The sequence below is a fragment of the Rhinopithecus roxellana genome, chromosome 11 (assembly GCF_007565055.1).
Source record: "Rhinopithecus roxellana isolate Shanxi Qingling chromosome 11, ASM756505v1, whole genome shotgun sequence".
Lineage (NCBI taxonomy): Eukaryota > Metazoa > Chordata > Mammalia > Primates > Cercopithecidae > Rhinopithecus > Rhinopithecus roxellana.
The window spans coordinates 45,738,461-45,752,626 of NC_044559.1; the positions used below are offsets into that span (position 1 = coordinate 45,738,461).

The window sequence follows — 14,166 nt, forward strand, 5'->3', positions numbered from 1 at the left end:
AATGGTCACTTTTGTGTCACCTTGACAAGACTCTAGTGCTCAGTTTTTCCAAACACTACTCTAGGTGTTGCTGTGAAGGTATTTTGGAGATAAGATACATCAACTGGCTTTAAGTAAGGGAGATTATCCTAGATAACCCAGGTAGGCCTGATTCAGTCAGTCCAAAGGCATTAAGAACAGACCTGAGGAAGAGATTCCAGCCTGTGCGACTCCCAGCGCCCTTCCTGCAGGCCTGCCCTCCTTGTTGGCTTGCACTGTGGATTCAGACTTCCCAGCACCCACAGTTGCACAGGCCAGTTCCTTGGAATCATACACACACACCTCTTACTGGTTCTTGTTCTTTGATTGAACTCTAATACGCCTTCTAATTTGGCAGCTCCAGGAATCCGTACGTCACTGAATGGCAGGTAAAACTTGGCATTTTTGTCTAAGGCATAAATCCTTTTGTGGCACACAAAGCAAGCAATTAGTGTGGGGATTAAAACGCAGATGCATAATGCTTGGAAGCAGGCAATCCTGTGGCCACAGGGCTCTCCTCAGCTCCACACCTTGTTCCGCCATGGATCTAGCCTCTGAGATACAGATCCCCACAATATCCCCACATTTTCAAAGAATGTTCTTGTAATGCTTTCAAATACCAGGAGCCAGCCTCTCACAAGTGTTTCTATATAGTTCTCAGGCAGTGACGCCAAATCCCAAGGCTGGAATCCCCCTCAGGAAAATTAGATCTGCATTATTTACTGGGGCTGTGTGTATTAATTTCAGAACTAGTAAGTGCTATGAGGTGATCTGGTAGAGTGACTGGGGTGCTGATAATTAGTTACCTGTACAGGGAGACCTCTGGGGAGCTGACATTTGAGTCATTTTGGCATGTATGATCTGAATGACAGCAGCAGTGAGGAGAAAATATTCAAGTGTCTGAAAGGGGCCTGGGTATCCCCAGGAGAGAAGGGTAGGTGTGCCTCAAGTGTAATGGACAAGGTAAGCTTTGGATTCCATAAGAAAAGGGACCCCATTAAAAGGTTTAAGACAGGATTGACAGTGATGGGATCTACACTTTAGAAACACCACCGACTTCTGGGGCAAGGAAGGACAGGGACCCCATGGGTCATAGTAAATTAGTCGAAAGGCATTGGTGACTGAATCAGAGTTGTGGCAAGGGTGCTGGCTTCAGCAAAGGCAAGGTCAAGAGGTGACTGGATCAAGGCTTCATATTGCAGAGTTATCAGGATTTGCCCATGTAATTCTAGGCAAAACCATCTGTCTATAGCCTAGTTTGAAATGGCTGGGACCAGGCTGAAAAGAAGTGTCTTTCTTCTTTGAATCCTACCTGTACTTTTTTTGGTTTGTCCAGTTTAATCCTATCAGTAAATCACATCTTTCTAGATGTACTAGGCACTAGGCATGTGATATGATCCCTACATCATTATATTTATAGGAAGGTCAAATACATACTTTATAAATCAGTAAAAACATAGTCATAATGCAGTAAGTCTTGAAAGAATATTCAAGATTCATAACTGGTATATCTTATTGGGACTGGGAGGTGTGGTATAGATTGCCAGTTGCCCCTAAACATCTACGCTTCCCTTCTCCTCATAGAAATGGTACCGCTCATTAACCGGGCAATGGTTGCTGAAAATAGCAATGTGTAGTTAGATGTCACGAGGTGACTAGGTTCTAGCCAACAGGATGCAAGATGAAGTGATGTGCAAAACTTGAGTCCTGCACTTAGAAGGAAATGCTGGTCCCTCCCCTCCCCGTTTCTGGCTGGAACATGGATGGGGTGGCCAGCTCCTTCATACTCGCAGAGGACAACCTAGGGATGATAGAACAAGACAGGAGCACAGACTCTTTTGTATGACAGAGCTACCACTCCAGCTAGGACTTTTGCATCAGAGAAAAGCCAAGTCCTATCCTGTTTTAGCCACTGTTCATTTGGATCTCTGCTGGAGTGGTCGAATCTATATCTACTTAACACAAAGGTAAGAGGCTTCCTTGTGGAAGCGTACCTGAAGCCCGAGCGGGGGCTGGTGCACTGCACATGCTGAGGTCGCTTCACCTGAGAAACCATAAGTCTAAGCAGCTGGAGAGCACAGGGCAGAGTGGTGAGGGATGGCAGCAAGGCAGGCAGGGCCAAGTCTGCTGGGTCTCATTGGGTCATATTAGGGAATGTGGATCGTATCTTAACAGCAACGGGAAGCTTCTTGTTTACAGATTTTTTTTTTTTTAGAGGTAGGGTTTCACCATGTTGCCCAAGCTAGTCTCGAACTCCTGAGCTCAGGCGATCTACCTGCCTCAGGACCCCAAAATGCTAGGATTATAGGCGTGAGCCACCATGCCCAACCTTATAGATGTATTTCTCCTCTTTTCCTCGTTTCTGCTTGCCCTTTTACCTTCTCCCTTCTCTAAGGTGATAATGTAAGGAAGTATGGTGTCATAGAATAAGCACAGGACTAAGGGCCAAGGGACCTGGCCTCCGGTCCCAGCTTTATGACTTACCCATGGTGTGATCTTCTTTTTTTCCCACATTAAACGGGAATAACTTCTGCCCTACCAAGCCTGAAGGTGGCTGAGTGACTCAAAGAAGGTAAGAACAGCAAACAGATTTATTGAGCACTTACTGCCTCCCAGACACTATTCTAAGAGCTTCACATGCATTAAGTCTACGAGGCTTAGAAGGAAGCTGAGGCGTACAGAGGATGACACTCATCTGAAGTCTCAGAGCTGCTAAGTGGCAAAGCTGGGATTCACACCCAATCAGTCTGGCTCCAAAGTCTGCCCTTAACCCCCTACGCTATATTATGCCTCACATACACTTTGAATATGAAAACGTTTGGGAAAAATAGAGGTATAAAAATATAAAGTATCACTGTAGTACAAAGTGCTTAGTTTAGTTATGCAAACACCCCAAAGCAAAATCCATCTACCCATCGTAAACAGAGAAAATATTTCTCCTGGGTTCTAATCTGTGGTTCTCTTAGGTAATAAAACTGATGCTGGCATGAAGTTTAGGCTTCTGGATAATAAAGAGGTTTCCTAAGATGTGTTGCAAATAAAAATCCAACTACTACCCTTATCCTTTGTCTGACATCACTGAAAGCATTTCTCTTCTTTTTTAATCCTATATACAATCATTCCCAATGAAAGCATTTCTAATGTAAAATTAGGCCGGGCACAGTGGTTCATGCCTTTGAAAGTAATCTCAGCACTTTGGCAGGCTAAGGCAGGACGATCGCTTGAGAGCAGGAGTCTGAGACCAGCCTGGACAACATAGCGAGACCCCCATCTCTACAAAAAATTTTAAAAATTGTTAACAAGGAGCCGGGCAGAGTGGCACATCCCTGTAGTCCTAACTCCTCAGGAGGCCGAGACGGGAGAATCACTTGAGCCCAGGAGCTCAAGGTTGCCGTGAGCTATAATTGTGCCACTGCACTCCAGCCTGGGTGACGGAGATAGATCCCGTCTCTAAAATAATAATAATGCAAAATTAAAAGGAACTGTTGCTGATTATTCTTTGCTGTGCTAGAGTCACACATTATCAGGCTGACTGGGAAAGAAATCAATCTAGAAGCATGCACAGATAGGTTAACACATCGCCACCTTGGGCTTTAGGAAGAGGCTTGGTGGTGTAGAAGGTGTTTACACAAGGGGGCCAGGGCCTGGGTTCCGGTGTAGGCCGCTCTTGCCTCAGTTTCCGTTTCAGATTTCTGTATGTCTGAAAGGGGCTGTGAGCCTCTCCATTGTTGGCTTTTTTGAGGGACTTCCTTTCCTGTAGCAGATGCTCAGTAAGTATTTGTTCACCCTGTGGGAAAACAACAATTTCAAATTTATCCAGCATCTTTGAAACAGGGAGAATGATTACTTTTCCTTAAAGAAAAACGGGACACTTGTCTCTCAAGTTGCTGCTTAGGTCTCTCCCAAGTGTACTCTACTTTCTTTCCTGTTCTAGTGTTTCTGTGTTTTTTTGAGACGGAGTCTTGCTCTGTCACCCAGGCTGGAGTGTAGTGGCGTGATCTCGGCTCACTGAAACCTCTGCCTCCTGGGTTCAAGCAATTCTCTTGCCTCAGGCTCCTGAGTAGCTGGGACTACAGGCATGCGCCACCATGCCCAGCTAATTTTTGTAATTTTAGTAGAGATGGGGTTTCAGCATGTTGGCCAGGCTGGTCTCCATCTCTTAACCTCGTGATCCGCCTGCCTCGGCTTCCCAAAGTACTGGGATTACAGGCGTGAGTCACTGCATCCAGCCTAAAGTTTTTAAAAATAAACTTCCACTCCTGCTCTGAAGTTTGCCTCGGTCACTTTTTTAGCCTTATGCCCCCCAGTTGAATTTTCTTCTGAGGAGACAAGAACTGAGGTTGCTGCACATGCCTACAGATTTTCTACTGGTAACATACTTGGTGCCACATGACTCAGATGGTAAGAGATCTCTATGCCTCGCTTTCTTCTGCTGGAGGCATCTGATCCCTGTGCAGTTTTTCTTCTCCTCCCTCTCTCCTGCTTACTAACCAACCCCCAGAACAATTCCTCTTGGCCATACGTGACTGTGCTCTCTGCCAGCTGATTTCTTAGCTCACTCTGGTGGGTGGCTCATGGGAGTGGGAAGGACCTTAGGGTCTGCATCAAGCAGATCAGAGGCACTATATGGCCCTCCTTCATAGGAGGCTTGTGAGACTGGTGAGGCTAGGGCCTAAAAACTGTGGAATGTCTGGGGTCTCCTCTGCCTTTTTTCCTGTGAAAATAACAAAACCTCTTATTTCCCATTGAGGGGGAAGAAGGCGGGAGAAGCCCCAGCAGGACTGAAGCTGCTCCTGAAGCTTCCAACACGAGAGTCACCTTGGGACTGGTAAAAAGAGGGCTCAACCAAACTCTAGATTTACAGTCTAAGGCTTGCTCTGCCATTTTACCCTCACACCTATGTTCATCAATCACTGATGAAAAAGAAAAAAAAAAACTGACTGGAATAAGGGCACTTTACGGGTAAGAAAGAACCAAACCTCAAACCCATACTTTCTATGTTATGGTGTTCTGAGTATCAGCAATCACAACAGCCACCCTTTCATTGAGCATTTACTCATGTTAATTACTGGGTGTATTAGTCAGAGTTCTTCAGAGAAACAGAACCAATGGCATATATTTATATCTAGAAAGGTATTTGTTATAAGGTGCCAGCTCATGCAGTTATGGAGGCTGAGAAGTCCCACCATCTGCTGTCTGCAAGCTGGAGACTTGTAAGCAGGAAGGCTGGTGGTGTAGCCTGAAGGCCTGAGAGCCAAGGGTGTAGGTTCCAGCCTGAGTCTGAAGGCCTCAGCACCAGCAGCACCAAGGACAGAAGATATCCCAGATCAAGCAGTCAAGCGGAGACAGGATGCATTCTTCCTTTCCTGACTTTTTGTTCTATTTAGGCCCTCAACAGACTGGATGCTGCCCACCCACTTTGGGGAGGGCAATGCACTTTACTCAGTCTATCCATTCAAATGCTCATCTTTTCTGAAAACAACTTCACAGACACACCAAGAAATAATGTTTAACCAGATATCTGGGCATCCGTGATCCAGTCAAGATGACACATAAAAGTAACTATCACACACTGGGTTAAGCATTTTATATGCAAGATTGCAATCTTCACTTAAACCTGCAATGTAGGCGATATTAGCCTTATTTTCAGGAGGTGAAACCAAGTCCCTGAGACGTCTGAGTAACTTGTCCCAGGTCACACAGCACAGTAAGTGGCAGAGATGGAATTTGGATCCTGGTCTGAAGCCCACGCTTATTCTCCTAACCACTTGCTACCATCCCTCTGCCTCGTTAAGATAAATTCTGAGCTAAAGATGAACACTGAACGAGTGGTAAGCAATCTAGTACCTGCTGAGTTCAGCTCCCTGGGGTCTCAGTACTGTACGTACTTTCACATTCACTATTCTAAGTCATACTCTGACCATGAGCTCAACATTGGGAACTAATCTGAGGGCATAAAATAAGGCTTTTTCCCCTACTTGTCTTACAAAAGTGATCCATGTTTACTGTGAAAGATTTGCAAACTACAGAAAAGTATAGTTCCTCAAAAAATTAAACACAGAATTACCATATGATCCAGCAATTCCACTCCTACATATACACCCCAAAGAATTGAAAGCAGGGACTCCAACAGATATCTGATACTCATGTTCATAGCAACATTGTTTACAATAGCTAAAATGTAGAAGTAACCAAAGTGTTTACTGGCAGATAAGTAGATAAACAAAATGTGGTCTCTACATGCAATGGAATATTATTCAGCCTTAACAAGGAAGGAAATCCTAATGCATGCTACAGCATGGGATTAACTTTGAAGACATCATGCTACATGAAATAGTCACAAAAGGAAGAATACTGTATTACCCCACTTACATGAGGCTTCTAGAATAGTCAGATCAATAAAGATGGAAAGTAGAAATGTCATGGAGGGAGAATAAGGGAGCTATTTAATTGGTACAGAGTTTCAATTTCACAAGATGAAAAGAGTTCTGTCAATGGATGGTGGTGATGGTTGCACAATGTGAATGCACTTAATGCCACTGAACTGAATATCTAAAAATAGTTAGGATGGTGAAATGTATATCTCTTTTACCACCAATAAAAAAGTATAAAGAAACAGGAAAAAAAAATTGGCCATGATATCTCAGTGCAACTCTATTGATATGTTCACATGGTCTTTCTGAGTCTTTTTTCTAATCTTAGCCTTTTCATAGGTCTTTTTTGACAGCTTCCTCTCTTCTCCATTACAGGAACATGTTTTTGCAGTTGTACGACCCAAATTGGTCATTTCAAGCTGCCCCATCGGATGTGGAGCGCTGATGTGTAAGTATTACTTTAATACCCATGACATGGCCGGGTAGACAAGACTCCCAGGAAAGACGGAACTCACAGAACACGATTATGGGGAATCTGGGCTCCTGGGGACCTTCAGGGCCTCCCATCTCCTACTGATGAAGGATCACTGATTTATCAGACGTTACCCTGCTTAAACAGAAGCAGCCTATTAGGGCAGCTCACTCCATTCCTAGAATCAAACATACCCAACCCACTCCCCTTATTTTACAGAGAAAAATCAGTGGAGAACCGTAGATCTTATTCCTAGAAAGCTGATGAGCCCCGTTTCCCTCGCAATGGAAAGACCTGGCCGCCCTGGGCCACATCCCCACCTGCCACAGGGGCTGGCAGCAGAGGCACACGCGCTCTGCAATTGGCCGCAGTCCTCTCTACTCTTCTCTCAAAATAGTCTCGGGTCTTGAACCTAGACTACCCCCACTGGCCCCCAAGCTTTTTTTTTGTTTTGAGATAGAGTCTCCCTCTGTCGCCCAGGCTGGGGTGGGGAGTGCAGTGGTGCGATCTCGGCTCACTGCAACCTCCGTCTCCTGGGTTCATGCGATTCTCCTGCCTCAGCCTCTTGAGTAGCTGGGACTACAGGCGCGCGCCACCACACCTGGCTGGTTTTTGTATTTTTAGTAGAGACGGGGTTTCGCCATGTTGGACAAAGCTGGTCTCGAACTCCTGATCTCAAGTGATCCACCCATCTTGGTCTCCCAAAGTGCTGGGATTACAGGTGTCCGCCACCACGCCCGGCTCATTTTCGTATTTTTAGTAGAGTTGAGGTTTCACCATGTTGGCCAGGCTGGTCTCGAACTCCTGACCTCTGGTGATCCACCCGCCTCGACCTCCCTAAGTGCTGGGATTACAAGCATGAGCCACCGCGCCCGCCCTTCCTGAAGCATTTTTAATTGCGGTGCCGGCTTTAAAAAAACTTTTAGGTCAAGAAACGCGCTCCAGAAGCGCGGCGAGGGTACGTTGGCCAGGCGCCTTCCGTCACCTGCACAGCCTTAGGGGCCGCGGACCTCCCCGCCTGGGCAGGACCACGTCCGCAGCGGCCTCGGCGCCCTGGCCCCGCTGTGTAACACACCGCCCGGAGCTGGGCCCCTGCACGCCCGCGGGCCTCGGCGTCTGTACCCGGTACCGCGGGCGGCGACACCTACCTCGCGGGGCTGCGGAGGCCCGAATGGGCTAAGAGACGGGACCGTGCCCAGCACTGGGCCTGGCACACAGCGGGCACCCAATTTGGGGGCGGTGTCGCGCACTCCCAGCGAAGAGGCTGCTGAGGCTGCAGGAGCAATGACAACAGGGGGGGCCGCCCCCTCCCCACGCAGCCTAAGGGGCCGTGGCGGCCACCCGCGCCTGGCCCTAGGACCCCGCACCTCAGCCCGGGGTTGCGGGGGTGGCCGCGCGGACAGCTAGGCACTCGCGCATGCGCACGCGCACCGACATCCAGGCCACGGAGCGAGGACAGAGGTTAGATGGGTTGAACCACTACGGGAAGGGGAGGGGAAGCTTTGGGAGGAGTGAGGGAGGGTGGAGAGAGGAAGAAAAAAGCAAGATGGGACCGCAAGCTGGACGTGACTGGAAGAGATCACGGCTGCGGAATCCAGCAGGGGCATTGGAGTTGATGTGCACTCAGCTCCGAGCTTCTTCGTAGTCTCTCACCCCCGTGGCTACTATGGACTGGTCCGGAAGGTCAGGCAGGGTCCGGAAGCTGCGCAGGCGCAGTGTGAGCGGTAACATGGCGTCGAGGTTTAAGCGGAGGGCCGTGGAAAGTGGGGTTCCGCAGCCGCCGGACCCCTTAGTCCAGCGCGACGACGAAGAGGAAGATAAAGTCGTGGATGAGGACGAAGGCGATGACGACAGTGACGAGGAAGGGGATGAAGAGGACCACGTCATTGACGAGGTGAGAAGGACACGCTTCCCTAGTTGGTTTATACCTGAGAAAAACTTTCTGGCAAGCCCAGGCTGTGTAAAAATAGTGTAGTGACTTCCCTAACCCTGAAGGTCTGTGAGGAAAAGCTGGAGATAAGTTCTTTCTCAGGTTTCTCCTCGGTCTTTAACACACTGCAGCCACAGTAATTTTTTAAAGGCCGACTCCGGTCCGGTTAACCTTCGCAACCCGCGTCCCCCGGAAAAAGCCCGCCACAGCAGGCGTGTGCTCGCCCTCTTTAGTTCTCAGGCTGGAGCCTCAAATCCCGAATCGGCCACCGCGGGCCCGCAGAAGGGGCCGAGAGAGCAGCAGCCGACCTCCTCTTCATTCTGCAGGCGGCACTCACGTGGGCCCTCGGTTTCTGGAAGGCTCCTGCCGGGTTCTCCCGTAGAAGCTTTTTCAAATGCTCTTCTTCATCCTGCAGAGTTTTCCCTTTCTTCTTCAGATCTCAGCTAGGCTGTATTTTCTGGCTCCTGGGGCAGCTGACCCAAATCGTAGGTAAATCTTTGGCTTCATAGTCTCATAGAACTGGGTTCTTTTCTTCGGAATAGGTCCTATAGTGCCTGGAAATATAGGTACTTCTTATTTGTTTAATAACTAATTAGAACCGAATGATCCTTCAGACCACTGAATGTTTAGATACCTCAACCTTAACTTGTCCGAAGCAGATTTGTATAATAATTCATGCCCCTCTCTTAACCGTCACCATTTCTGTAAATGGCCCGTAAAATCACCAGCTGCTCTAACCCAAAACCTGGGACTTAACTTTAATTCCTCCCTTTCCTCATCCTATATCCAGTCCATCAGTAAATCCTGTTATCCAGACATTTCTCAGCACTGATTCTGAGACCATCGTAGTCCACACCTCCATTATCTCTTGCCTGGACTACTATTTAATATAACAGCTTTTAACCGGTGTGCTTTTCTCCATTCTTGTTTCCCTACAATCAGTCTATACTCCATCTACAGTCAGAGAGATCTTGTAGGTCTGATCTCACGCCTCTGCTCAGAATGCTCTATTGGCTTTCTAGTTCATTTACAAGAAGATCCAGGGTCCTTACGTTTGAGGGACAGAAAGGCAGCCTGGATGGCTGGATCAGAATAAGGAAGAGAGAGTGATAGAAAATAAAATCAGAGCGGTAACCATGAGTCATGAAGAGCATGGAGGGGAGGATACAGAGAAGCATGGATGCAGGATTAGAGGTGACACCATGGCGTGTGCAGGTGATCAATCTTTCCTTTCAGATCTTTACTTTGTCTCTATGCCTTGAATGCCATCTCACCATTTTTCACTTAGAACTTTAACTGGTTATTTTATTACTTTTGGGTTATAGAAATCAGTGCTTCTTGTGTTAACATGGAAGATCTATCAGACCACCACAGTCTTAATTCTAAATCACCTGGGAATGAGGGACAGGGCTCTTTTCTACAAACATGACTGTTCCTGCTGAAACCATGTGGAGATGAGCCCATACCCAGGAAAAGGGTGCTGGACAGATACTCCATTTGCTGCCCATTTCCCTGGTGGTGCCATAATAGTCTGGGACAGAGGTCCAAAATGTCTATCTAGGCAAAAAAAAAAACAAAAAAAAAAACAAAAAAAAAACACTAGATGAGCATCATTTACAGAATGTATTTATGTCGAATAAGTTTAAGTCCTGAATAATGTCAATTTGCTATTTGGTTTAGTTTGGAACACTCCCACCTGACCCCTTGTTTTGCTGCTCACATAATCTGACTGAGTTAGCATTTGAAGTCTGCAAAGCTGGACTTAAAGAGTTCAAATTGGAGCTGGAATTGCTTCAGAATTCAAGCTGGAATTGCTCTAAGCAATTCCAGGGCCTTGCACATTTAACAATTAAGGAAGCCTTAGATATATATGTAGTCAGGGTGGCAAGGTAAAAGGAGGTCTGATTTCCTCTGTGATGTCCTTCAGCTAAGACCTAAATTCCCAAACCATTAAAACCTGAAGTGCCTCTAAATATATTATTTCATCAGAGCCCCAGGTTCATTGTGTTACTTATCAAGGTAGGATTTAGGGTCCTCAAGGACTGATCTTGTTAGTGTTTAAAAGGAAGTAGGTTTTGTTTTTGGCATTTTAGTGCCATCTTCTAGATTCTGTTGTCTTGCAGATAGAGATCTGAGAGCCCAGCTACACATTCATTCTTCTAGTCCTTTGTACTCATCGTGTCTCCTTCTGCCTTAGGGCCTTTGTGCTGTTCCCTGTACCAGGAACTCTCTTTGCTGTTTCTTGGTTCCTTGCTCAAGTGTCACTTCTTTAAGGAAGCCTTTCCTGACTGACTTCTTATTTTTTAAGTTGTTACAGCACTGTGTACCTTTGTTTTATAGCACTTACATTTATTTCTACAAATATTTCCTTAATGTCTGTATTCCTCCCTAAATCGTAAGCTGCATGAGAGCAGGATCATTTGTGTCTGCCTTACTAACCTTTTCATTTTGAGTGCCTGGCACAGTGCTTGGTACCTGGATTGGTACTTAATAAATATTTGCTAAGCGAATGAAGTGTAACCTCAAATCCATGGGCTAAGTCAAGCTCTAGACAATTCCAGGGACTTCTGAAGTGATTTTGATTTTTGTGCACCCTTTTTGCAATCAGGAAAATAATTTCTCCTTTGTGGCTGCTGTGTCTGGTTTATTTGAGCCGGACTTTCTCAACATTTAAACTAGGTTATTCTGAGTGTTTTGTTTTCTCAGGCTTTTGTGTCACATGAAGAAATAGTGTGAAGTGCTTTGTATTCTCTACAGATGGCAATCTTGGCAATGTTTGCCTATTTTAAAGTCTAGATGTTTGTAGTTTTTCTGGTAACAACTATTTTGTGTGTTATTTACAGGAAGTGAATATTGAATTTGAAGCTTATTCCCTATCAGATAATGATTATGACGGAATTAAGAAATTACTGCAGCAGGTATTGTCTTTTATTTGTTATGCATAAATTTCCTCTTCTAAGAAAATTCGGGCTGGGTGTAGTGGTTCATGCCTATAATCTCAGCATTTTGGAAGGCTAAAGTGAAAGGATCACTTGAGCCCAGGAGTTTGAGACCAGCCTGGGCAACATAATGAGAACCTGTCTCTACAAAAAAATAAAAAATTAGCCAACTGAGGTAGCACACACCTTTAGTCCTAACTCCTCAGGAGACTGAGGCCGGAGGATTACTTGAGTCTAGGAGCTCAGGGCTGCAGTGAGCTATGAATGTACCACTGAGCTCCAGTCTGGGCAACAGAGCAAGGCTCTGTCTCTTAAAAAAAAAACAAAAGAAAATTCAGGTCATTCAGTACAGGCTTTCTCAAATTCAAATTTGTAGAATTTCCATTTCTGTCCTCTCCACCTTGCCTGGAAGAAAGAATTATTTCCTTTCATCTGCTAATTAGTTGAGCTATTTTTTTTTTTTAATTCACAATTCTTATGTAACAGTCATATAACTGTGCTGTTTGGTGCTATAAAATTGATGCTTGCTGCTTCTCTTTACTCTTTTACTCGTATAATACGACTTTGGTTCTTTAACCTTTATAGCCTCTACTGTCCTTTTCACCAAATTCTTTGGCCTTATGTTTATCCTCTCTTCTCCCTTTTTTCTCCCCCTCCCCCATTACTTCTGTATTACCACTGACTGCTTTTCTGAAATTTCGTAATCTTTAGCTTCTTTGACTCGCCTGCGCTTTTCTTTCCCTCTTGGGATTGCTTTTCTAGGTCATCTTCTTAAGTCACAGAAATTTCGTTATTTGTATTTGAATATAGGATTTGAAGTTATTAGAAATCATGCTTTGATCTTAATTTAAATTTTTTTCCTCCTTTTAGCTTTTTCTAAAGGCTCCTGTGAACACTGCAGAACTAACAGATCTCTTAATTCAACAGAACCATATTGGGAGTGTGATTAAGGTAAGCAGGACAATTGTGTTTATTCTGATTAAATGAGTTCTTTATTCTGTTCATGCTGGGCATCACCATGCTTGTAATCCCAGCACTTTGGGAAGCAAAGGTGGGAGGATTGCTTGAGGCCAGGAGTTCAAGACCATCCTGGGCAACATAGCAATACTCTGTCTCTACAAAAAATAACAAAAAATTAGCCGGGCATAGTGGCACATGCCTATAGTCTTTTTACCCAGGTGGCTGAGGTAGGAGGATCTCTTCAGCCAAGGAGTTGAAGGCTGTGGTGAGCTTTGATTGTGCCACTGCACTCTAGCCTGGCAACACAGCAAGACCCTATATCTGGGGTGGGGGGCGGGGAAGAGTTCTTATTCTGTTTAGCTCAAATTGGAAGTAGTACTACTGGAGGAAGGGAGACTGATCAGAAGTCATTGCAGAAATCCAAGCTTATTAAATGCAGTAGTCCAGGTGGTGGCAATGGAGAGGGAGAGAAGTGGGCTCATTTAGAATATATTTGGGAGATGAAATATGATGGGGTTTAGTCCCTGATTGAGTGTGAAAGTGAGAGGAAAAGGAGTCAAGGATGACTTCCAGGTTTCTAGCTTGAGCAAACAGGATAACAACCATGGAGGAAGGCCAGGTTAGGAGGGGAACGTGAGTTTGGGTTTGTACATTTTGAGTTTGAGTTACCTGTGAGATACCGGGTAGCGGGTGGAGCCCTGGAGACTTGGGAGTTTGTCGTAAATGTTATGGAAGTCATAGAAGTGATTGACGTTGCGCAGGGAGGGAAGGGACAGACACCTCAGTAATACCGAGACGACTTGGATATCCGAGCACTGTAAGTGGCAGAGCCAGCAAAGGAGATTAAAAGGGATGACAGGAGAAGTAGAAGAAACAACCGTGCAGTGGCAAGAAAGAGAACATTTGAAGGAGGAGGGGATGGTCATCCTTACCAGATGGATGTTGTAGAGAGCTCAACAAAATAGGACTGGTTTGGACCCTGGCTCTGCTGCTTATCATCTGGTGCTTCTTTGGGTTATCTGTTGTTTGTAAAACAAACCACTTCATAGCTCAGTGTTGTAAAATAGCAACAGTCATGTATTTGGCTCATGGATCTACAGTTTGGACAGAGCTCAGTGGGCACAACTCATCTCTGCTCCTGCTCCATCATGTTAGCTGGGGAGGCTCGACTAGGGGCTGGAGGATTCCCTTTCAAGATGGCTCACTCACATGACTGGCAAGTTAGCCCTAGCTGTCTGTTGTGAGCTTAGTTGGGACTCTGGACCAGGGGCCTTAGTTCTTGTCCATGTGGGCCTTGCCACATATTGGGTTGCTTCCAAGAGCAAGCAGCCCAAAAGAAGCAGGCAGGAGTGGTGATATAGTGCCATTTCCACCATTTGCTTAGTCAGTACAGATACAAATTTCTACCCAGGGGGAGGCCACATTGATCCCACCACTCTATGAGAAAAGTATCTAGGTCACTTTGTCAGAAGA

General features: G+C 45.8%; 2 protein-coding genes across 10 annotated transcripts in view; one reads left to right on the plus strand and one right to left on the minus strand.

Annotated features, from left to right (window-relative positions):
- The window catches only part of UROS (uroporphyrinogen III synthase), a 35,742-nt gene extending 27,430 nt beyond the window's left edge, over window positions 1–8,312 (minus strand). For 5 of the 7 annotated variants that reach the window (XR_747353.2, XR_004059988.1, XM_030940441.1 and 2 more), the window contains exons 1-2: window positions 8,013–8,312; window positions 3,604–3,805 (exon numbers count right to left, since the gene is read on the minus strand). The gene's annotated coding sequence lies outside the window, so the exon portion shown is untranslated. The remainder of the gene's footprint in view (window positions 1–3,603; window positions 3,806–8,012) is intronic. The other 2 variants (XM_030940442.1, XM_010357742.2) reach the window with 2 other exon arrangements.
- A 250-nt stretch (window positions 8,313–8,562) lies between these two features.
- The window catches only part of BCCIP (BRCA2 and CDKN1A interacting protein), a 28,677-nt gene continuing 23,073 nt past the window's right edge, over window positions 8,563–14,166 (plus strand). For all 3 annotated transcript variants that reach the window (XM_010357792.2, XM_010357795.2, XM_010357810.2), the window contains exons 1-3: window positions 8,563–8,758; window positions 11,638–11,712; window positions 12,604–12,684. In XM_010357792.2, coding sequence (XP_010356094.1) covers window positions 8,594–8,758; window positions 11,638–11,712; window positions 12,604–12,684 — 321 coding nt within the window. In that variant the 5' untranslated portion in view covers window positions 8,563–8,593. The remainder of the gene's footprint in view (window positions 8,759–11,637; window positions 11,713–12,603; window positions 12,685–14,166) is intronic.